Here is a 23482-nt window from a genome sequence, read left to right as displayed (position 1 = left end):
CGCTGGGCAGCACACCTGGAGCTCAGCCAGGTAAGCTTTGGTGAAGGGTACTCAAAGATAGTTTGAGATCCCTGCTCAAAGGCATACACAGACCCTAGTGGAGTGATGGTTGGCTTGGCTCATTAGAACTACAAGCTACTAAGGGTCACATAAGAAGAAAAAGTTCAAAAGAAAACCAAACTTTAAAACCTGAGCTTTATCAGTGGGAATAAATATTGAAAGTTCAGAATGCGTCTATTTATGACCGTGTACAGGAATATGGGCACTGGATTCCGACCAGCCACCGAAAAGTGGGCAGTGGAACAGCCCAGACTTGACCAGCAGTCAGACCATATACCTGCTAGTGCTGCTGATCAGAGCACAGCCTCCTGCCCACGTGCCACTGCCAAGGCCGGGAGCTGGAGCCCTCCAGCATGGCCAAAGGCCCAACGCTCCATCTACACACATTCTGTGTCCATGCACAAGCAGGCGCGGGTGCTCTAATCTAAACCTAGCATTCTGACAGCCCCTGCTATGGCAGGAGGTTTTTTTGGCAGGGGAGGAGGAGCGCAGCAGGGTTAAATACATCTGCATGGTGACTGACGGCTGAAGCCATGTACCCGGAGGAAACCACCTCACTGGGTGGTGGTCTGTCTTCCATCAAAGCTTCATCCATCAACTTATGGCCACAGCAGGGACACAGTTCCACTCGGAATGCTGAGTGCAAAGCTACAGCTCCCCAACTGCTTACCGTTTTCTGAGAAGTACTACATATACGACATTAGAGAATTACAACTCTCATTTTTCCTTCCTTACAGACAATAAAGTTCAAGGGAAACAAAAGGAGTTATTCATAGTTTCCAAAGCTTTCCAATATTCCATTATTTCCAATATTTCCATTATTACTATTCTAATATTCACTCTAAGACGTGTTCCTAACAGGAACTGCATTACCATTAAAAAAAAAAATCCCAACACAACTAAAATCCAGGGTATGCTGCATTTTTTTTTTTTGCATTCAGCATGTATTAGTCTATTATTATAGAAGCTATTCTTAAGCATTTATTTAAAAAAACAATCATATTCACAAGGTAGAACAAGTATATAAAATTAGTGTGCAAAGGTAATTGTAAAAGGATAACACTATGTGTTTAGAAACAAGCTGCCTCCCCTGTTTACATTTCCTTACTATTGATATAAACTGGAGACTTACACTATTTAAAAATAATACTTTTTAAATAGTAAAATATACAAGAGATTCCTGAGCATAACAAAAATATCTTGAAAATATGTGGCCATTTGAAGTATAAAACAGTAAGTGTAAAGAATAGCATGATTGTAAAACTACTATTTGAAGGCTTATAAACAGTACAAAATAGTTTGCCTTTTCTGAGTGCATAATTATACATTAGTGCAAACAAAAACGTCTCAAAATTTAATGGCTACAAATCTCAGAGATTTGCAGAGGTGCGCAAAACATGAAATTTCTTTAATGTCATTCGAACTGAGCCCAGTTCTCGATTAATCCTTTCCAAACGATCTTCCAAGGCTTCCTAAGGGAAAATAACAGGAAAAGTTTTGTTAGAATTCTGCATCGAGTTCACTGGATCTATAATTACAACCAAACTGAGCTTTCTTTTAGCAAAGGAGCAGGCAGAAACATTCAAATTAGAGTTGGTTTGTTTGTTTTTTTTTACACAAATCATCTTATTTATATTATTTCTTTAAACAATGCGAATCAGTGTTTCAACCATTCAAATCAAATGCTGCACTTCAGCACCTTAACACATCCTCAGTACCAGTGCTACTTGGAGGATGCGGAAATCTCAGCAAGAGCAACGGGATTGAGCAAGGAGGTGACTCTCGGATTCTGCTGAACTGAGGACAGAACGAGAGGAGCCCAAAAGTACTTCACACACGTCACGGGAAGAAATGGATCGGTGCCTTATCCCACTGAGGCATATGTCAAACAACTTTCTTCTGACAAGAATTTCTAAGTTAAAAAGGAGGGAACACGCTGGAGGAGTTTCTTCCAAGAAACAAGAGATTTCACAAAGAATCAATGTAACAACTGCTATTTTTAAATAAGCAGTACTATTGTTAAATAAATAGAGCCTGGAATATAAATTTATCATTTTAGGTACTTTATTCAGTCTTAACTCCACTGGTATCCTGAAATAAAACTTAAAAGTTCCTCTTTAACAACTTTAATTATAAAAGGATCACATAAGGGGTGCCTGGGTGGCTCAGTCGGTTAAGTAGCTGCTTTCAGCTCGGGTCATGATCCTGGAGTCCCTGGATAGAGTCCCAAGTTGGGCTCCTTGCTCAGCAGGGAGTCTGCTTCTTCCTCTCTCTGCCCCTCCCCTGGCTCCTGCTCTCTCTCACTCGCTCACTTTCTCTCAAATAAAATCTTAAAAAAAAAAATTAAAATAAAAAAATAAAAGGATCACACGTTCACGATAAAATATTTAGAAGACAGAGGAGTAAAAAATAACCAGTTCCTCTTTCTTGTTTTTTTTCTGTAGATATCCACATCATTAAGAAGAAAAATAAAAACAATCAAATTCTCTACTTCAAAACATTTTTCAGCTGAACTTTTGTTATGAAATATCTTTCTGTGATATCATCTTAAATTAATTTGCAATATTCCATTAGATTTAACCAAGAATCTTTTAGCAGAAATTTAGGTTGCTTCTAACGTTGGATACCATAAATAATGCTGCAATAAATACTTTGAAAAAGATTTCTTTGCATACATCTGTAAATACTGCCTTAGGAATCATTCCAGAAGTAAAAATGCTAGGTCCGAAGAGATGCAAAACTCTAAAGCTTCAGAGAGAGGTCAAACTATATTCCAGAAAGTTTGTGACAATTTCTAATTCCACCTGCCATGTATGAGAATATGCTTTTCTAAATCCTGGGTACTGTTTTGTTTTGCGTGTGTGTGTATTTAAATACCTGCCTATGTAAGTTTTTTTTTTTTTAATGATGCTTTTGGGGGTGCCTGGGGGGCTTTTTTGGTTGAGTGTCTGGCTCTTGATTTCAGCTCAAGTCATGATCTCATGGGTCATGCGATCGAGCCCGGGTCAGGCTCTGCGCTCAGTGGAGAGTGTCTGCTTGAGATTCTCTCCCTCTGGCCCCTCCCCTGACCAGTGCATACACGCTTTCTCTCTAAAATAAATAAATAAATCTTTAAAAAAAAAAAAAAAATGCTGCTTTGGGGCACCTGAGTGGCTCAGTCGTTAAGCGTCTGCCTTCAGCTCGGGTCATGATCCCAGGGTTCTGGGATCGAGCCCCGCATCGGGCTCCCTATTCAGCGGCCTGCTTCTCTCTCTCCCACTCCCCCTGCTTGTGTTCCCTCTCTCGCTCTGTCTCTCTCTGTCAAATAAATAAAATCTTAAAAAAAAAAAAAAAAAAGTATGCCTAGTTAAGCGTCCGCCTTCAGCTCAGGTCACGCTCAGCGGGCGAGTCTGCTTCTCCCTCTTCCTCAGCCCCTCCCCAAACTCATGTTCTCTCTTTCTCTCTCTCTCAAATGAATAAGATCTTTTTAAAAAAAAGATGCTTTGGGGGCACTTGGGTGGCTCAGACGTTAAGCGTCTGCCTTCAGCTCAGGTCATGATCCCGGAGTCCTGGGATCGAGCCCCACATCGGGCTCCCTGCTCTGCGGGAAGCCTGCTTCTCCCTCTCCCACTCCCCCTGCTTGTGTTCCCTCTCTCATGCTGTCTCTGTCAAATAAATAAATAAAATCTTTAATAAATAAATAAAGATGCTTCTGTTCAAATATGTAGTTTTTTACTCATTGGTGAGGCTGAATATTTTTCATCTTTTTCTTGCCAATTTTTCTTTTTTCCACTTATGAATCGTATTTAAGCATCTTCAGTCCCTTTCTGCTGTCACTGGTCTCCTTACTGGAAGAAACAGCTTTGACATGTACGAACAGGCTCTACTCCCTTTTAAGTTATTTTAAAAGCTTACAATCATTATATAAAAAATATATATGTAACAAATGTTTCAGATAAATTTACAATCAGAGTATCCACAAGTTTTCCTTCTGCCTTCCCAATAAGGAAGAAGAGTTTCATGTGTTGAGTCTTACAAATTATTGAGTAAAGACTTTTGGAACAACAAAAACAATAAGAGACTTAAAGTCTTAAGGAGAAGTTAGGTATATAAGCCCAAGGAAAGACCTCTGCTGTTTTCTTTGCTTTTTTTTTTTTCCTTCTGGTATCACAGATCAATCTGAAAATGAATTTTTCCTGAAGTTAAAGCACTGAAAAGCCAAAACATGCAGTTATATAAGAGACCTATCCTTGTCGTTATGCTTAAAATGTTACAAAAAGAGACTGTAAATGTCCCATGGTTTCATGCATTTTGATTCTCTCTGGAAGGCAACTAAAAGAAATGCACATGAGCCGCTTCACCTGAACCATCTCCTGCTCAATAATGGAATCACATCTCTCTCTCTCTTTTTAAAATATTTTATTTATTTGAGAGAGAGTGTGAGCGAGAGCAAGAGCAGGGGAAGGAGCAGAGGCAGAGGGAGAAGCAGGCTCCCCGCGGAGCAGGGAGCCCTATGCGGGGCTCGATCCCAGGATCCTGGGATCGTGACCTGAGCCGAAGGCAGACGCTTAACTGACTGAGCCACGCAGGTGCCCCCATCTCTCTCTTTTTAACCTCTACAGCTATTCCAGTTGCAAAGCCAACTGTTCTATGTATTTACTAAATGGAAAGGGGCTGAGAAATAGAGACTGGGGAGGAAAAAACAAACACAGAAAGGGACATTTAACGTGAGAGGATTAATTTTTTTTTTTTAAAGATTTTATTTATTTGAGAGAGAGAATGAGATAGAGAGAGAGCATGAGAGGGGGGAGGGTCAGAGGGAAAAGCAGACTCCCTGCTGAGCAGGGAGCCCGATGCGGGACTCGATCCCGGGACTCCAGGATCATGACCTGAGCCGAAGGCAGTCGCTCAACCAACTGAGCCACCCAGGCGCCCTGAGAGGATTAATTTAACATAAAATCTGTTCAAAGGCATATTGTATAGTGGCATGAACGTCTTTTTCATGAAGCATAAAGGAAAAATCACTTTTTATTCCCGAAAGCCAGCACGCAGTTCTAAAATATACTATACTGCTTCTCCCTCTCCCACTCCCCCTGCTTGTGTTCCTTCTCTAGCTGTGTCTCTGTCAAATAAATAAATAAAACCTTTAAAAAAAAAAAAAGGCGTCTGGGTGGCTCAGCTGTTAAGTGTCTGCCTTTGGCTTGGGTCATGATCCAGGGTCCTGGGATCGAGCCCCACATCATGCTCCCTGCTCACCAGGAAGACTGCTTCTCCCTCTCCCACTCCCCCTGCTTGTGTTCCTGCTCTCGCTGTGTCTCTCTCTGTCAAATAAATAAATAAAACCTTTAAAAAATAAAAAATAAAATAAAATATACTATAATCACCAAACACTTCCTAATAGGCCGAAAGTTTAGCCCGAAAGTTTAGTTTAGTTTTTGTTCCAGGGTGCCTAATACAACATCTTGAATAATGGAACCCCAGCCGGCACCACGCCTCTAACACACGTTCAAGCTGAGACGGTTCACCTGGTTTAATCTTGTCTGCAAAGTGATTCGTCCTCCAGTAGAAGGCATTCGACTTAGTGCTGCCTCAATCTGTGAACACACAAAACAAATTTAGATAAAAACAGAAGAATTCTGACGAATGGCAGGGATGTCTGTAACAGAATGGAAAGGACAGGCTTCAGCCTAGTACTTTCTAGTGCGCCTCGCCTTCATGTAAGCGCCCTCTGTCCTGCTCAGCAAGGACAGCTCAGCTCAATCACGGTCCGAGCGCAGCTCTGGGGTGCGAGCCACAGTAGCTTCCTGGCATGGTCTGACTCCATAATTCCCTCTGACTATTCCTCAGACATAAGCATTAAGTTCAGAAAAACATTTGGGTTTTGTTTTTTGGGTTTTTTTTAAGTTTTTGTTTTTACCTGGTCTTTTTCTTTTGTAAGTTCATCAAAAAACCGTTCCGTTTCAGCTAGGGTCCTAATTTTTGCTGTATACTCAAAATCATTACCATGTGGGGCTACCGACGCGGGCTCACACCGTTCATAGCTAACTGACTTATTCTTCTCCCAGGCTGGTCTCACAGACACTTCCTTCCTTCCATGTGGCAGCAGTCCGGGAGAAGAGCTGTGATTAGCCCGGATGTCGGTGGCTGTTTCTGAGTATTTTTTTTCTGTCAGAGAGAAAAGAAATTTCTTTTATTTCTTACCAGTTTTCATGCTCAATCATATACATAACTATATATGTTATCTGACTTCACTTTCTGGAAAGGACTGCCACATACCAAAAAACATAATGAAAAGAGACACAATAATCAATCATATTTACTCAGTGCTTTTTCTCCACAGAATTCTAAAAGTTTTGCTCTCGGTTTGACAATCTGCACACCTTCCCTAAGTGAAGGTATGTAAACTTTCTGTAAACTTACAAGAACTTTAAGTAAACTTAAAGAACAAAAAAAGTTAAGCACTAAACACACACATTTAGTGGGCACAAACCCACACCAACAGTGCAGAGCTGGCATCTTACGGGGCCTGCCCAAGTGATTCACATGCATTATCTTGTAACTTTATTCCAAACTTAAAAGATAAATGAGAAAAAAGAAAAAAAAAAAAATCACCCGATGCCCAAGTTGCACAGAAATTAGTAAAGAGAGAAACTGAACAGTATGGCTCTGGTTAAATAAGCATTAACGCTGTCTGTACCTCAGTTTCCCAACTTTTCAATGAGGATAACAGCGTTGACACATAATATGAGCATCACGAATGCTTATTCTTAGAGGCCCTTGTGCAGAAAAATTATTTAAGTGCAGGATATTATACTATTTAGGACCTTGAAAAAAATACCAGAAATTCACAAAATGACTAAAACCATAACTAATAATTTTTTAGGAAAAGATACCTTCCGAGTCATCTAGAGGAAGAAACTGGAGTTGTTTTCTTGGATTGGTACGTTGTAATGCAGACACAGGAACAGTATCTAAATCATCCAAAAGTATATCAAATCTATTGAATGAAGCAAGTTATTTGTGAGAAAAAAATGTTAACTGATTTTCCCTATCTCCACTAGAAAGATGAGCTGGCATCCAGTTAACTCACACATTCACGTATATTTTAAAAAGAAAGATGGTCATATAATTTTCTAAAACTGAAGTTTAATTTATATTTTCTAACACAAAATTATACTTATATATGAGAGACTTAAAGCATTTACCCATACATTATTTCCTTCAATCTTTATAACAACCTTATAATATATGCAGGGCAGGTATTATTATCCCTGTTTTATAGAAGAGGAAACCTGAGGTTCAACGAGCTTAAGAAATTTCTCAAGAGCCTGATGGAGCCAGGTCACCAGCTCTTCCATCGTAGGCATGCATGGCTCCCCACAGGGGCACACACTGCTGACCACACTTCAGAGAGAGGACAATTGTCTCAGGCACCCAGGGAAACTTACGTGTATTGCCAGGGCCATCCCAGGACAGCCCACTTTCTTGTACAAATGGCTCAAAAACTGCCCTGTATCATAAACCTTTTCAGGAAAACAAAGAATTATCATTCTATATCCAAAAGCTGGAAGGGATTCTGAGGCAGTATTTAAATTCAGTAGTAGCCGGTATCCACAGTTAAAAACTGTTTTCATGGATTACAGTATTTTTTAATTTTTAATATGACATTCATTTAAATGATTTAAATCCAAAGGGTTCCCACTGGCAACTGAAAAATTAGTGATAGCTACAGGCATAAAGCTGACACTTAAAAAAAAAAACAGTAATAAAATATTTTATTCTACTATTTTAGAGAACTTACCGAGTTGGACTGCTTTCATTTTTGCTCAGTAGATGACTAAATCCTGGGGACAAATTTTCTTTAGGGGATCGCTTTGGACTATAAGCCACAGTCACTGGTGTTAACATAATCTCTCTTTTTGCTACAGAAGAAAATGAAGAGGAAATATTCTCTTCCTTCAATATAATGCATATATTGGCAGAGCATACTTTCTTGTTCAGTACTTTTTTCTAACTTTAATGGAATACAATTTTATTATAAAACTTTTTGAAAGATAAATAAGAGCATACAAAAGAAAAATAATTCATAATCCTCACACCTAGAGGGAACCACGGTCAACACTGTATCAGACTGCGGTGTCAGCACGCAGACTCAAAACCGGTTTTTCAGGATTTTAGAAGTCGACCGGAAATAAGATGGAGACACCGGTGCACGTTCCTGTCACACAGGGACACACCAACACCAGCACACATTCCTGTCCACTGTCACACGGGGCCACACAAATACCGCCATGCACTCCTGTCACACGGGGACACACAAATATCTTCAGCTGTTCTGAAAATGGAAATCGAGAAAACAAATCCAATGCTTAACCTTTAAAACCGTAACTGTAACTGACTAAAGAAACCAGAGGAAACTATATGAAAAGAAGTATATCTTTTCCAGGCTAGCTTAAATTAATTTGTTTGAACTAATGTTTAATTAGATAGTTGTCAATGCCCTCAAAAACCGTGAAATGGTAGGAGTTGCAAAAAGGAATTTGCTGAACACACACAAAAATCTCATTTGAATATACTGTGATAATTCCTTCACCTAAAGTCATAGTTATCTGTGCAGTCAGGTGATATTATTGAACAAGACCTTATTTAGGGACCCTGTGCTCAGAGGACTCTAGTAGGTGCTAGAGAACATAAGGGAAACAAAAAACATCAGGCATGTGTGCACAGCTCGGATACCACTCTTTTGAGCCCAGGAGATAGACACATCTAACTCTTACTTGGAGTACTTGATTTACGAGTTGAAGGTGGTAAAGACGAGGATCTCTGTGAAGCAGAATTAAATCTCCTCTGTCTTTGTTGGGCACATTTCTCTGGGGACCGACTTGCACTGACTGACGTTTCAGTTTGCCGAGGATTCGCTAATTCTGTAACAGACAAATGGTTAAAAAGTAAACAAAACAAACCTAGCTCTGGTTACCCGCCTTTATTAACAGATGATTACGCCAAGCAAGCAATTCTCACTATCCAGGTTAGAATGATTATTTGCAAATACACGTTGTAAGGATTAAAAAATGCTTGATGAAGAAAAATGTGGGAGTTTATAATGAATTCATTCTGGCTTCCTGTTTACAATTGCCATTCAAGGTGATTTTTCAAGAGAGATTATTTTTAGAAAGCAAGTCACTAATTTATTTACTAGGAGATACTGCTTTGGAGATGCAACGCCCAAGATGTGAACCACGTAATCAGCAGGCCCGATCAAGTGAGCACTGGAGTGAGTACAAGGAGATGCAAGTAGTGTTGACCTGTGCTTGTGAGAAAAATGGTATTCAAGATACTTCTTGGGGCACCCGGCTGGCTCAGTCAGAACAGCATGTGACTCTTGATCTCGGGGTTGTGAGTTCGAGCCCCACGTTGGGTGTAGAGATTACTTAAAAATAAAAAATTAGGGGCGCCCGGGTGGCTCAGTTGGTTAAGCGACTGCCTTCAGCTCAGGTCATGATCCTAGGGTTCTGGGATCGAGCCCCGCATCGGGCTCCCTGCTCAGCCGGAAGCCTGCTTCTCCCTCTCCCACTCCCCCTGCTTGTGTTCCCTCTCACGCTGTCTCTCTCTCTCTCCCTGTCAGTTAAATAAATAAATAAAATCTTTAAAAAATAAATAAATAAAAAATAAAAAAATCTTAAAATAAAAAGATACTTCTTATCCTACTGAGAGATGCTCAGTAACCAAAAAAGGGAAAGTAGAAAACGTTACATCTCACTTTATGAATACCAAATGTCTACTGTAACTTTCCAAGGACAAACTGATGTAGATATATTTCAAATATCTTTAAGAATGCTGCATAAATTTTTACTAATCAGAATGTAACATGTAGTCTATAATCTATTATCTGTCTATATCATATCAAACAAGGGAAAAATGCTTACTATTTGAGGTGTCCTCTTTCTCTGTCTGTGTGCCCCAATTTTTAAATATTTTTCCTTCATCGAGTTCTTTTAAAGCTTTCATGATTGGTGTATCTGAAGTCTCTCTTTGTTTTTTTATCAATAAGCTTCTTGGTGAACTTTCAGATGAAGAATCCTTTTCCGGAGGAGAATGGTACCTTAAATAAGAATTGTAAGACATGCAGTGCTATGAACTGAGTATTTGTGTCCCCCCAAAACACTTGTATGTTGGAGCCCCAATCCTCAGTGGATGGTGTTAGGAGGTGAAGCCTTGGGGAGGTGATTAGATTTAGATGAGATCATGAGGGCGGGACCCTGTGATGGGATTAATGCCCTTCTAAAAAGAAGAGATACAAGATGTCTCCGCCGCACACATTCACCAAGCAAAGACCCTATAACCAGGAAGAGGGCCCTCACCAAGAACCCAACTGTGCTGGCACCCCAGTCTCAGACTCTCAGACTCCAGAACAGCCGGAAAAAGTGTTTCTTGTTTAAGCTGCCCGGTCTACGGTGCTTTAAAATAGCAGGCTGCGCTAAGACAGAGGCCCCTGGCACTGTTAGGGAATGACATGAGAGTTAACAATTACACTCCACAATGAATATATATGCTTTACAATGTAAATAAACTAAAATTGAACCTGCATGTAATAGACCAGCACTTCCCAGTCCTCTTCACATCCTGGCACATACATAAGTATTTTATTTATATGGTGCTCTGGAGTAACATGGTTGCGTGGGCTGTCCAGAAGGTGCGAGGACCAACACCTTAGCCTAAGCGAGAGTCTGTGCACAGCACACCACTGTCAGGAGCACAGGGTGGGGTACGGTCTGCACGGCCTTTGATCTTAAGTATCCTAAACCCATTAGCTTTTCAAAGTAAAATAAAAATCTGGTCCTCAAAAGTAAGACACTGAAGCCACAAAGAGAAGGCTCTTCTTTATGCCTTCCTGAACATTGAAAGGCAACTGAAATCTGTGAAACCATAATCGACCCTAAATATGACCTTTGACAAAGCTACCTTACCCGGGAGCACAGGTTTCCCCTAGCTGGTTATCCACTCTGTTATCCTGGGTGTCCAAAGGCTGGCCAGTAAAGATGGAATACTCCGCTCCTGGTATCAGCCACTTGCGCCTGCTGACGTCGGAGGTGGCCAGCGTGCTAGGACAGGGAGAAATGATCTGAGGCATGACAGGCTCGTGCTTCAGTGCACACGGAACACATACCGAAAACAACCTGCTTTGTGGTGGTTTTCTTTGTTTTGTTTTTTTAAGATTTTATTTATTTGGCAGAGAGAGAGAAAGAGAGCACACGCAGGGGGAGCAGCAAGCAGTGGGAGAGGGAGAAGCACACTTCCCGCTGAGCAGGGAGCCCGAAGGGGGGCCTGATTCCAGGACCCTGGGATCCTGACCTGAGCCAAAGGCAGACGCTTAACCGACTGAGCCGCCCAGGTGCCCCAAACAACCTGCTTTGAAATGGTACGTACACATTTGTACAGTAATTCTAAAAGTGCATAAAACAACCTTATTTTAGATATACGAATTCTATTTTATGGTTTTCAGATCCAACCAAACTATTATTTTAGGTTTCTGTTACTTTGGGCTATTTCTGCATCTCAGTCAAGGTATTCTCCTGTCTACACAGCTCTGAACACCCCCAAATAACTTCCTACCACACTTCCTATGCTTCACACCCAACCCATAGCTCAGGACAAGGAGGTACAGCGAGAGTGCCCTTCTCATTCCTCCCAGACCAGCACTGCCCAGGAGAACTTTCTGTGAGAACAGAAAGATCCTCTATCTGTACAGCCCAATACAATAGCCACTAGTCACATGCTGTTGAATTGTGGCTAGTGAGATGAAGAAGCAATCTTTACATGTTATTTAATTTTAATTAACTTAAATGAAATAGCCACACACAGTGACTAGTGTATTGAGTAGTGCAGCTGAAGGCCAGCCCTTCCCGCATCTTATGGACACCCTGCCCAACTCAAGCTCACACATCATGCATTAACCGGCCCTTTGCTAGACTTCAGAACTGTTCTCACCTTCTCCACACCTGCTCCTGCCCTCCTACTTCAGTGTCCACAGGGAGGAGCTATCCTGGACCTCTCACCAATGATTGGACTCGACTCCTGTTTGCTCGCCCGCTCGCCCGCCCCTCCATTGGAGAATACTCACTGGACTTCATCATCACTAGAGAACACATCCCCTTAAGAAGTCACAACTCCAGGGGAGCCTGAGTGGCTCAGTTGGTTGGGTGACTGCCTTTGGCTCAGGTCATGATCCCGGAGTTCCGGGATCGAGTCCAGCATCGGGCTCCCTGCTTGGCGGGGAGTCTGCCTCTTCCCTCTGACCCTACCCCCTCTTGTGCTCACTCTCTCTCAAATAAATAAGAAGTCACAACTCCAAAGATTCTTCTGGCTAAGGTGCTCAAGTATCACCAAGGCACTGTGACCCCAAGGCCTGTGATCCCTGGCCTCACCACTTAACCGACTGAGCCACCCAGGTGCCCCAAACAACCTACTTTGAAATGGTATGTACACATACCCTAGCTTTTTCAGCTCCCCTCTACCTACTCTGGGGTGCACAGTTACTCACTGCCTTGATCCCCTTTCCGCACTCACCTTCCCTCACCCCCGACTGGCAGCAGAGACCTAAGCCTGAGGAACACGGTGGTCTCGCTCCCGAGTGTCTACAGTCCTAGCTCTGGGCTTTGCTGGAAGCAAGCCACCCAACTGTGCAGCCTGGGCTAGCACCAGAGTCACCATCACCATCTCCACGGACACCCAACACTGGCTGACAACATATGTTTCTGTAATCGACAAGCTCCAGTTCTCCAACAGGACTCCCTTACACCTTTCTCCACTCTCCTCAAACCTCTCCCAGCCCTCCCGGTCAGCTGATAACCCCGCAGAACACTTGGGAGGGAAAAAAGAGACGAGGAGACAAGAGGTGTCTTCCTCTCTCTGCTCCCTTCCACAGCCAAACTTCTTACAATTTCCCTCATTTTCATGTAAACTCCCCGTCGCTCCCTTCCTTTTTCCCTCGATTTTTAAATTAAGAAACATTCCCCAAACGTTCTTAGAAAATTACAAAGACTACTGCAATCACTCACTTGTACTTAGTTTTAACAAACGCTAACATCTTACCATATTTGTTTTCAACGGTAAGACAGAAGATTCTGCATATAAGGTCATTTGTATTTTTTAAATTATGTCCACATAATGCACACGTCCTTTTAATGCTGCTGTTTCTACTCGTGTTTCAGATTTCTCCATGTTAACACAGACAGGGGCATCATTTTAATTATTTACCCACAGTACAATTATGCCACACCTTATCTATCCTTTCTCCTGCTGGTGGATGTTTTAGTTTCTATGCATCACCTTTCAACGCTACAATTAACATGTGTAGGAATTCCTCTGAGGTAAATATCCAAAAACAGAACTGTGGAATTTGGGGTGCACACATCTTCAGTCTTACTGGATATTGCCAAATCACGGTCCAGACAAGCTTATCGATTTTCAGTCCAACCAGCAGTTTGAAGGTTCCTATTTCTTCACATCTTTGCCAAATTTTACAATGATCAGAGCTGGAGTCTGGCCTGGACTGTCTGATGGTGTGAGTGGTATCCCATGCTTATTTTAATTTGCATTTTTCTGATTACTAGTAAAATGAACATCTTTTCAATTTTATCAGCCATTTAGAGGTTTCTTTTCCTGTGAATCATTTGTTCGTATTCTTTTATCATTTTTCTATTGAGAGTTTTTCTTATTGATTTATAGTTCTTTATATCCTGGATACTGATCTCTTATTGGTTCCTGTTCACTTAAAATATAAAATATTTCAAACAGGGGCGCCTGGGTGGCTCAGTTGGTTAAGCGCCTGCCTTCGGCTCAGGTCATGATCCTGGAGTCCCGGGATCGAGTCCCGCATCGGGCTCCCTGCTCGGCAGGGAGTCTGCTTCTCCCTCTGACCCTCCTCCCTCTCATGCTCTCTGTCTCTCATTCTCTCTGTCTCAAATAAATAAATAAAATCTTAAAAAAATATATATATTTCAAACATGCACAGACATACAGATTATACTCATGCACCAACCATCTGTTTATGAACCTTGTTTGCTCTATTTCCGCTAAACAGTGGAACACTACAGATACAACCCAAGTCGCCTGTGTATCTCACCAATATCATTCCTCCAATGTCATAACCCTAGTGTAAGCGGTCAGCTACCACTTTCACTAAATTTGTATCAGCATTCCATACACGTTGTTATACTTTTACTACTTCTGTATGAATCTGTAAGATACGTTCTAAATGCTAAAGTCAATATAAATACTGTCCTACTTCTTCTGCAACCGGTATTTTGTTGTTCCAAATTATGTTCTTAAGATTAAACCATGTTGGGGTGCCTGGGTGGTGCAGTCAGTTAAGCGTCCAACTCTTGGCTTCAGCTCAGGTTGTGAGATCAAGCCCCACATTGGGCTCCATGCTCAGTGTGGAGTCTGCTTGAGATTCTCCCTCTGCCTCTCCCACTCGTGCTCTCTCTCTCTCTTTCAAATAAGTAAATAAATCTTTTTTTTTTTTTTTAAGATTTTATTTATTTATTTGACAGAGAGAGAGAGACAGCGAGAGCAGGAACACAAGCAGGGGGAGTGGGAGAGGGAGAAGCAGGCTTCCCGCCGAGCAGGGAGCCCGATGTGGGGACTCGATCCCAGGACCCTGGGATCATGACCTGAGCCGAAGGCAGACGCTTAACGACTGAGCCATGCAGGCGCCCCTTTCCAAACATTTAACAACGTAAAAACCACTCTTTGCTCACGGCTCTACAAACACGGGCAGCAGGCTGGACTTGGGCTGGGGCTGCGCTTGCCAATCCCTGATCTAATGTACGCACCGTCACACTACACAGCACCGTGCATAAATATATCACAACATATTAATGTTCCAGCCGCAAGACATACAGGCCACTTTCACTCTACACAACCTTCCCAACGGATGTGCACATCTGTCCCTCCATGCAAACCACTCTCCAGGCCATCAAGGCCGGGCTGGCGCACCTAGGGGTCACCAGTCCCCGCAGTTGCTCTCTCAGCAGTGTCTACACCATTGGCCACTTCAGGGTTCCTCCGAGCACCCTGGCAGCTCTTTCTCACGTTCTTGTGCCAACTCCTTCTGGCCCCAACATCAAAACATCGGGGGGTCCTCAGAGCTTCATCCTACACCAACCTCCCACCACACACCCATCATCTATCCCAGAGTCAAGCACTACAGAATAATTCTAAAATTTGTAACTCCAGCCTAAGACCCTATTTCTGAATTCCAAATGTAAATTTATAATCACCTGCTTGATTCCCACTTGGAATTCGTATGAATCTCAAACTAAAATATTCGAAATGGAAATTCTGATCCTTACCCCATGGTCGGCTCTTCCCATTTCTTCCCTAGTTCAATATGTGGCACCTGGAGTTGCTCAAGACAGAAACCAAGGTGTTATCAGACACCTCTCTTTTAATCTTGTCATCTCATTCTTAACCATGTTCTGTGGATTCTATCTCCAGAATCTCTCGCAGACCCTTCTCTTCTGTCCATTTCTATGGCCAGCACCCAGTGAACACCGTTTCTCCTAACAGTATAACTGCCTAATTAATGTGTCTGCTTCTACTTTTCCTCTCCATCTTCTCCTCATGGCAGGTGCATTAAAAATATAGAAATCAGGGGCACCTGGGTGGCTCAGTCGGTTAAGCGTCCGACTCTTGATTTCAGATCATGATCAGGTCATGATCTCAGGGTCATGAAATTACACCCCGCATTGGGCTCTGCACTACGCCTGGAGCCTGCTTAAGATTCCCTCTCTCCCCCTCTCCCTCTCTCCCTCCCACCCTGTTTGCTTGAGCTCTCTCTCAAAAAAAGAAAAGAAAAGAAAAGAAAAAAATATCAGATGACCTAATTTTACCACATAAAACCTTTCAAAGGCTTCCCAACAGACTTAGAGTAAAATCCAAACTCTTGACCATGGCTTAGAAAGCGATGTATGACAGTCTATGATTTCATCTGGAGCTATCTCACCCCTTGCTGGCAATATTCAGGTCACATGAGCTTCCTCAAGGTTCTTTAAAACATGTTAAGCTCTTTCCTACCTCTGGCCGTAGTAAAGCTCATTTCTCTGCCTGGAACATGCCCCTCCCTCATGCCTCCCACACCAACAACTCAGCACAGGGCTTACCTCCCGGACTACAAGTCACGTCCACAGAAAGGCCTTCCCTGACCCCAATCTCACAGCACTCTTGTCGCTCAAATGTTCAATTTCAGTAACTTACAAAATTTTTTCTTTAAATAATTCACTATGTTCTAACTTAAGGTCAATGAACAAAGATCTAGAAAAAGTTTCTCATTTGACAATGACATAGGTTAAAATTTACAATTAACACTTTCTCATACACACCAATATTATGACCTTATGATCTACTCATTTAACATTCTTTACAAAATCATACAAAAAACCAATCTAATATGAAAAAAACTATAAATGTATCAAGATAATGCTCTGAGATTACAGCAAAGCCAATTTTGAATAAAAAACTAAAAAGAAAAATTCATACAACCTAATGAAGATCTATCTTCATAGGTCTGCCCATTAACATAGGAATAAAATTTCTGGAATTTTAGGGCTAAAAGACCTTTTGAGATGTTCTAGCTCAATGTCCTTGTTTTTAGAGATAATAAAATTGAACTCCAAAAAAAAAACCTAAGTGATTTGCCTAAGGTCACACAGCTGGGCAGAGTCAACAAAGAAAACATTCCAAGTCTCTACACCCAATCTGATTCTATTTCCTCCTCTTGGCAAATGCCCCCGCATGAGAGGTTTTATGATATCTAATAATTAGATGGTTTTACTTTCCTGTTTTTTTAAGTAAGCTCTGCACCCACCACCCCGAGATCAAGAGTCGCATGCTCTACTGAGTCCCAAGCGCCCCATAATTAGATGCTTTTACACATCTACATTCTATAATGAGATTTAACTCTGACTTCCTATGAGTTAGACAGATGAGCTTCTCAGTTTAATGAAAGGGTACACTTATTTCTAGCTTTACAGAGATTAAACAAAATAACTTACTTGGCACGTGAGGATCTCATGGGAGTTTTAGAACTATGGCGAAGACTTAACATATTTTCATGCTCTACTTGCTTGACCTGAGCTTCAAGTTTTGAAATTGTTCTAATTCAAAAGTAAAAGGAGAAATTAAGTACACGAGTTAAAATATAGCTCAACTACAAATTACTTATTTAACAGATGCTTCTAGAAAAGGGGTGACAGAAGAACCGCTGGTCTGTAAGCCTTTTTCAAAATAAAAGCTGAGCAAAACTGGAACATAAACTGAAAGGCAAATACATTAAACTCTACAAAGAAACACGCCATATACTACAAAATTGAAGGGTAAGGAAACAACAAACGGACTTTATATAGACAAGTTAAAAAAATTTATACATTTGACTACAGGTCAAAACACGGTATAAATTAAATTAAAAAATAAAATAAATTCAAGGATTCAGTAAATTGCAATTCTAACATGTTTAATTCTAAACATATATATTCACACATATAAAACATACATAGGTAATGTTTTCACAAAAAAGGAAGCAGGTTTAATATCCAATAAAAAAGCTAGTAAGAACTTCCTCATTTTTAAAAGACACAGAGGCTAAACTATCTTGAAAACTATCTACCGACAACTTACCTCATCTGTGCCATGTTCCGAATAAAAGCCTATTTTCAAGTTTACCAAGAGAAAATAGGACTCTGGCCAATTAATTGCTTTGAGGTTATCTTGGCATTCTTTCTGTTCTTTTAAACTTTGCATATGTCTTCGTCTCATCTTTTAAGCTCAAATTCTTGCCTACCCTGATGCAAGGAAGGTTTGAGAAAGAATAGCTCTAACGGGCTGATGCTTTATGCCAATGTGATAAGGAAGCTATCAGCAGAACTGAATGCATCACAGAAAAGACCTGAGCAGATGAGAAGGCCAGACAGCGTTCATGTTCTCCCCGATGGGAAGTCCTGAGGAGTGCAGTAAAATCTCCAAATAAGGGACACATCTCCAAATACAAATACAAAAACATGCTCCAAAGCCAATTAGAAATATCTAATCATTTGCATAATGAAACACATAATAATGTTTCAGGAAATGCACACTCCTCAAACACAACCACCAATATACTCTAATCGTTTAAAAATCTTCTTTGGCTGGGCGCCTGGGTGGCTCAGTTGGTTAAGTGACTGCCTTCGGCTCAGGTCATGATCCTGGAGTCCCGGGATCGAGTCCCGCATTGGGCTCCCTGCTCGGCCGGGATCCTGCTTCTCCCTCTGACCCTCCCCCCTCTCATGTGCTCTCTGTCTCTCTCATTCTCTCTGTCTCAAATAAATAAATAAAATCTTAAAAAAAAAAAAAAATCTTCTTCAGCTAAAATCAAATGTATTTCCAGGTCAGGGGAGATTAGGATAAAACCTGATCACAAAGTGCCTAAAAATCCTCAAGAAAAACTTTCTTTTCATTGCTTTCAGTACAGACACATATTTAAATGCTAAAAGAACAACAGAGGCATAATTATCTTACTAGTAAGAGAATACATTTTACCTTTTCAAATCAGAAATCTGAGTATGTGCATCAAGCAATTTGTTCTCAGTTGTATTTAATGTATCCTATTAAGATAAAGGAAAAATTCGGTAAGTGAAATATTCAGGATATATTCATTTTATTTTAAAATACATAATATGAAACCAATCTAAGACTACACCATAGAGCTACAAAAAAAATTATGCAGATACTCAGCCAATATAGCATCAACCACGAGCCAGTATATAATTCAAGGGAAAAACTGAGAGAACAAAACACTGGTTTATACAAAGAGCCGTACATATATCCCCTGTAATAACAGGTATAGCTTATTAAGCTTTCCTTGATTACAAGTAATCCAGTGTTAAAATGGACATGTTTTAGCCACAGCTTGCCCAAAAACCTCAGTAAATGGCAAAACAGATACCTGTGCTGGTGAGATTTTAGATGTCCTGACCGGCTCCTGAGCCCCCAGAACACCTCCCTGCCTTCCTCTAACCCTGAATGACCAGAACCCTATATCCTATGCAACAGAAATACTTTGGACCCCACTTACAGCATCACTGTGGGGTTTCGCTGAATTCAAATAGGTAGTTCCCAAAGCTTTCATTAAGAAATAAAACATAATAAATTCAACCCCACAAAAAGCGAATGCTTTAAAAAACTTCGTATTTAAATATTATTAAATAATTATTTACATGTATATCATACCTTATACTCTTCTAAAAATTTCATCTCAACTCATCTCAAATGCAATAGCCATTCAATATTTGTTAACATAGATCTGAAAATTTATGACTTAAGTGGGCAAATATTTGAAAATAAGGATATTGACAGAGAAGATGAAGCGAGTGGTCTAACTCAAGCAGCTAAATGGGGATGGAGGATGGGGAGAACGGAGGGGGTTATATAAAGGGTCAGCCCTCTTGATTTCCAACCCAGTGCTTTTACCCCTCCATGAAGCTCAGAACATGAATGATCAACCATTACCTTTACTCTTTCGTGTTCTTTTCCAAGGGACTCATATTCTCCTAAGAGCTACAAGGAAAAACAAAGAAATGTACCACAAAATTAAACATTATAACATCAACTCAGAGATCGTCTATAAAATAGCTGTCCATACAACTCTTCAAAAATGCTAAGGTCTTGAAACAGAAAGGTTAACACTCTGTTCCAGATTGAAGGTGACTAAAGGGTTAAGAGGAGTGAATATAAGGCATGATTCTGGGTTGGATCCTGAACTGGGAAAAAAGTGCCATAAAATAGTAATTTAGATGTGAATTGCACATTTGATTTCTTTACTTTGATTTGTCTGTGACTATGTACAGAAGGCCCTTGTTCTTAGGAAATACATACCAAAATGTAGGGGTAAAGGGGCATAATGTCCACAACTTACTCTCAAATGGTTCAAGAAAAAAAAAATGCATATGGGAACGAACATATATATACAGGAGGTGATAAAGTAAATACGGCAAAATGTTAACAACTCTGATCCTAGGCAAAAGGAATAGGATAATTCTTACAAGTTTTCTGTAAGTTTGAATTTGTTTCAAAATAAAAACAAAAATTATATAGTATCAGTCAAGACCCTTTAAGTAAGCAGTATTTTGAAAGATTAAAATTTGCATTCTTTTTTGAATTGTATACTTTTTTTATAAATTCCACAGAGTAAAGGCAAAATCCCAAGTCTAATATAATTAGGTAATTTTCTTAAAAATACATATATGTGAGACTTATTAAAGAAGAGAGAGTCAAAGAATTTTCTTTTTATCCTAAGATCCCACTAAACAATGAGGCAGTTACAGAGAAATCAAGAGTTGAGTGCAACAAAGGAGAGATCTCAATGAAGATGCAACAAGGCAGAGGAGGCTATAAGCTTCAGTGCCTGTAAATGGGATGCTAACGGTGAGCAGGCTGGTATCTTCATAACCCTGAGAGGCTCAGGACTTGAATCTCAGGTTCAGTAGTAGGTAGGGTGGAAGCACAGGCTGACCAAAGGGAACTGGTTAAAAGTCTTTCAGTTGAGTGGCCAGAGCCTAGGACAGCAGTGGACTGCCCAGCCAGGCGATAGGACACAGGAAATGTGAATGAGAGACGAATGCCACTCTGGAAACCCAAGTCTAACAGGTGGAGGAAGCAAAGGGATAAGGAGGTGATGATTAAGGAAAAGTTTAAAACAAACAAACAAAAAAACCCAACTTGGCTCCCCATCCCTCACTGCCATCAGAGCATGATAAGAGACCGGGAGACTCTTCTTTGGGTAAACCAGACAATCCCAGAAAACAGACCTCTACATAATCACATCTGGAGGTTCCCTAACCAAACGGCTGGTCCATCACTCTATGATTGCTTATACGGAAAGGCTACTAGGCTACTAGGAAATAGGCCCCATCTGTGCACAGAGAGTCTCCAAATGGCTTTTGACTGCCTCCCCCTTAAATGTGAGTCTACAGTAAAGGAACACTTTTTTTTTCTTTTTTTTTAAAGATTTTATTTATTTATTCATGAGAGACAGAGAGAAACAGAGGGAGAAGCAGGCTCCCAAGGAGTGGGAAGCCCGATGCGGGACTCGATCCCAGGACCCTGGGATCATGACCTGAGCCGAAGGCAGACGCTTAACCATCTGAGCCACCCAGGCGCCCACAGAACACTTTTTTTTTTTAAAGCAAAAAATTCAGTATGAAGCTGACTTCAAAATGAAAGGTTAACTCAGAAAAAATAAATCAAAACTAAAGAAAGCATTAAAAAAGCTATTAATATCCTCAGAGAAATCAGGTTATATTCAAAAAACAAGACAAGAAAGTAATAAAAAACTAGCAACTGAAGAACAAGAAACAGCTCTTAGAAACTAAAAATGAGAGCGAAAATAAATGTAATACTAATACAAGGAGATAGAGAACAAAGAGGCCATGATGGAAACTAAAGCATACAAGTCTTAGAAAATCAACCCATGCAATACAACATTTACTGGCAAAAGTTCCAGAGAAAGAGAACACAGAAGTAAGGAAATCAACAGAGAAATAACATTAGCAAGTCTATAGAACCAAAGGACATTAATTTCCAGATTGGAAGAATCTGTGCCTCCAACAATGAATGAAAAAAGACTTGTATCAAGGCATATAATGTTATGGAATTTAAGGATACCAAGGATAAGAAGATGCTAAAACTTTCAGAAGGAGCTGTGAACTCATTTATAAGGAATGAGAAACACATTTACTAAACGCAATGGGTGGTCCTTGATTGGAGTGTGAATTAAAAAGCAAAACCCAAAACATCTATGATGGACATTATTTAGACAACTTGGGGAAATTTGAATATAGACTGTAGATTAGATACTAGTATTGCATCAATATTAAATTCCCCAAGTGTGAGAACTGTGTTGAGATTATGTAGGAGAACGTCCTTGTTCTGACGAGACACCTGTTGAAGTATTTAGGAGTGAGATCTCAGTGTCTGTAATTGACTCCCAAATTGTTCCGCAAAAGGAAAAAAATCTGTAATGTTGTGAAGACATAAAGCAAATGTGGTAAAATATTCACAATTGGTGAACTAGATAAGGAATATACAGAGGTTTTCATCATACCATCTGTACCATTTTTCGGTAGGCTTAAAGCTTTCAAAATAAGAGAGATGGGGGGAAAGGAGAAAACACAAAAGACACAGGATTGGGATGGGGGAGAAAGGAAGAGAATCAATCATCAGGTATATTCTCATGGCAACATAAAACAATGGGACAAAATCTTTAAAAATCTGATGGGAGGAAAACATACCCTAGAATTCTATACTCTTAGCCAAATGATATGTGAAGGACCTAAATCTTCATCCATGATAATTATGGATAATGTTAAAAATTCAAGAAATAGGGGCCCCTGGCTGGCTCAGTTGGAAGAGCTTGCGACGAGGCGCCCTGCTTTGTTTTTTTTGAAGTAATCTTTTCACCCAGTGTGGGGCTTGAACTCAAAACCCTGAGATCAAGAATTGCATGCTCCACCAACTGAGTCAGCCAGGCACTGCAAAGGCAGTTTTTTTTTTTATAAAATGTGATAAGCCGAAAGTAATATTTACATGAAATAAAATGGCAAAAATATTTTTAAAAGATAAAAAAAAAGTTAAGGAAGCAGTACATCAAAAATCAAAGCTCATTATAAAATGCTAATAATTAAGATGATGTAGTTTCCTTTCAGGAACAAATAAACCAGTGAAACAGACTAGGGAGGCCCAAAACAGACTCATCCAGGAAAGGAACATAATATACAACAGAAGTGGCATTAAAAGTCAGTAGGGAAAAAATACTCTATTAAAAAATGGTGCCATCAGGGGCGCCTGGCTGGCTCAATCAGTGGAGCATACGGCTCTCAATGCTGGGGTCATGAGTTCAGGCCCCACACTGGGTGTAGAGATTGCTTAAATAAATGAACTTTTTAAAAAAAATGGTGCTGTGGGGCGCCTGGGTGGCTCAGTCGTTAAGTGTCTGCCTTTGGCTCAGGTAATGGTCCCAGGGTCCTGGGATCGAGCCCTGCATCGGGCTCTCTGCTCGGCAGGAAGCCTGCTTCTCCCTCTCCCACTCCCACTCCCCGTTTGTGTTCCCTCTCTCGCTGTGTCTCTCTCTGTCAAATAAATAAAATCTTTAAAAAATAAAAAAATAAAAAATGGTGCTGTGACACTTGGTTAATCATTCGAAAAAACAACCAAGTTCAATCCCTATCTCACACCACACATAGGAGGCAGTCTGGGGGTAGATTAAAGGCCTAAATGTATAAAGAAAGGCTGTATAATTTTAGAAGGCAATATACAGGATAGTAATTTTCTGATCCTTGAGTAGGAAAAGATTTTGTACACAAGACATAAAAGAGGCCCAAACCAGATATGAAAAGACTGTATTTTGGAC

The 23482-nt window shown here is 40.6% G+C and overlaps 1 protein-coding gene across 9 annotated transcripts in view; it reads right to left on the bottom strand.

Annotated features, from left to right (window-relative positions):
• Nucleotides 1-1001: 1001 nt before the first annotated feature.
• Nucleotides 1002-23482, bottom strand: part of MPHOSPH9 (M-phase phosphoprotein 9) — a 59035-nt gene continuing 36554 nt past the window's right edge. For 8 of the 9 annotated variants that reach the window (XM_035016868.1, XM_035016876.1, XM_035016867.1 and 5 more), the window contains 11 exons: nucleotides 19585-19632; nucleotides 18616-18680; nucleotides 17097-17198; nucleotides 11007-11141; nucleotides 9966-10141; nucleotides 8817-8963; nucleotides 7841-7961; nucleotides 6933-7036; nucleotides 5957-6204; nucleotides 5565-5633; nucleotides 1002-1532 (listed from right to left, as the gene is read on the bottom strand). In XM_035016868.1, coding sequence (XP_034872759.1) covers nucleotides 1431-1532; nucleotides 5565-5633; nucleotides 5957-6204; nucleotides 6933-7036; nucleotides 7841-7961; nucleotides 8817-8963; nucleotides 9966-10141; nucleotides 11007-11141; nucleotides 17097-17198; nucleotides 18616-18680; nucleotides 19585-19632 — 1317 coding nt within the window. In that variant the 3' untranslated portion in view covers nucleotides 1002-1430. Of the gene's footprint in view, nucleotides 1533-5564; nucleotides 5634-5956; nucleotides 6205-6932; nucleotides 7037-7840; nucleotides 7962-8816; nucleotides 8964-9965; nucleotides 10142-11006; nucleotides 11142-17096; nucleotides 17199-18615; nucleotides 18681-19584; nucleotides 19633-23482 lie in introns of those variants that run through there. The other variant, XM_035016874.1, reaches the window with a different exon arrangement.

Source organism: Mirounga leonina, unplaced genomic scaffold (assembly GCF_011800145.1).
Source record: "Mirounga leonina isolate KUSES-001 unplaced genomic scaffold, KU_Mleo_1.0 Mir_171, whole genome shotgun sequence".
In the NCBI taxonomy this organism is placed as follows: domain Eukaryota; kingdom Metazoa; phylum Chordata; class Mammalia; order Carnivora; family Phocidae; genus Mirounga; species Mirounga leonina.
Note: the sequence above shows the minus strand (reverse complement) of the source record. Positions and strands in the feature narration are given on the sequence as shown.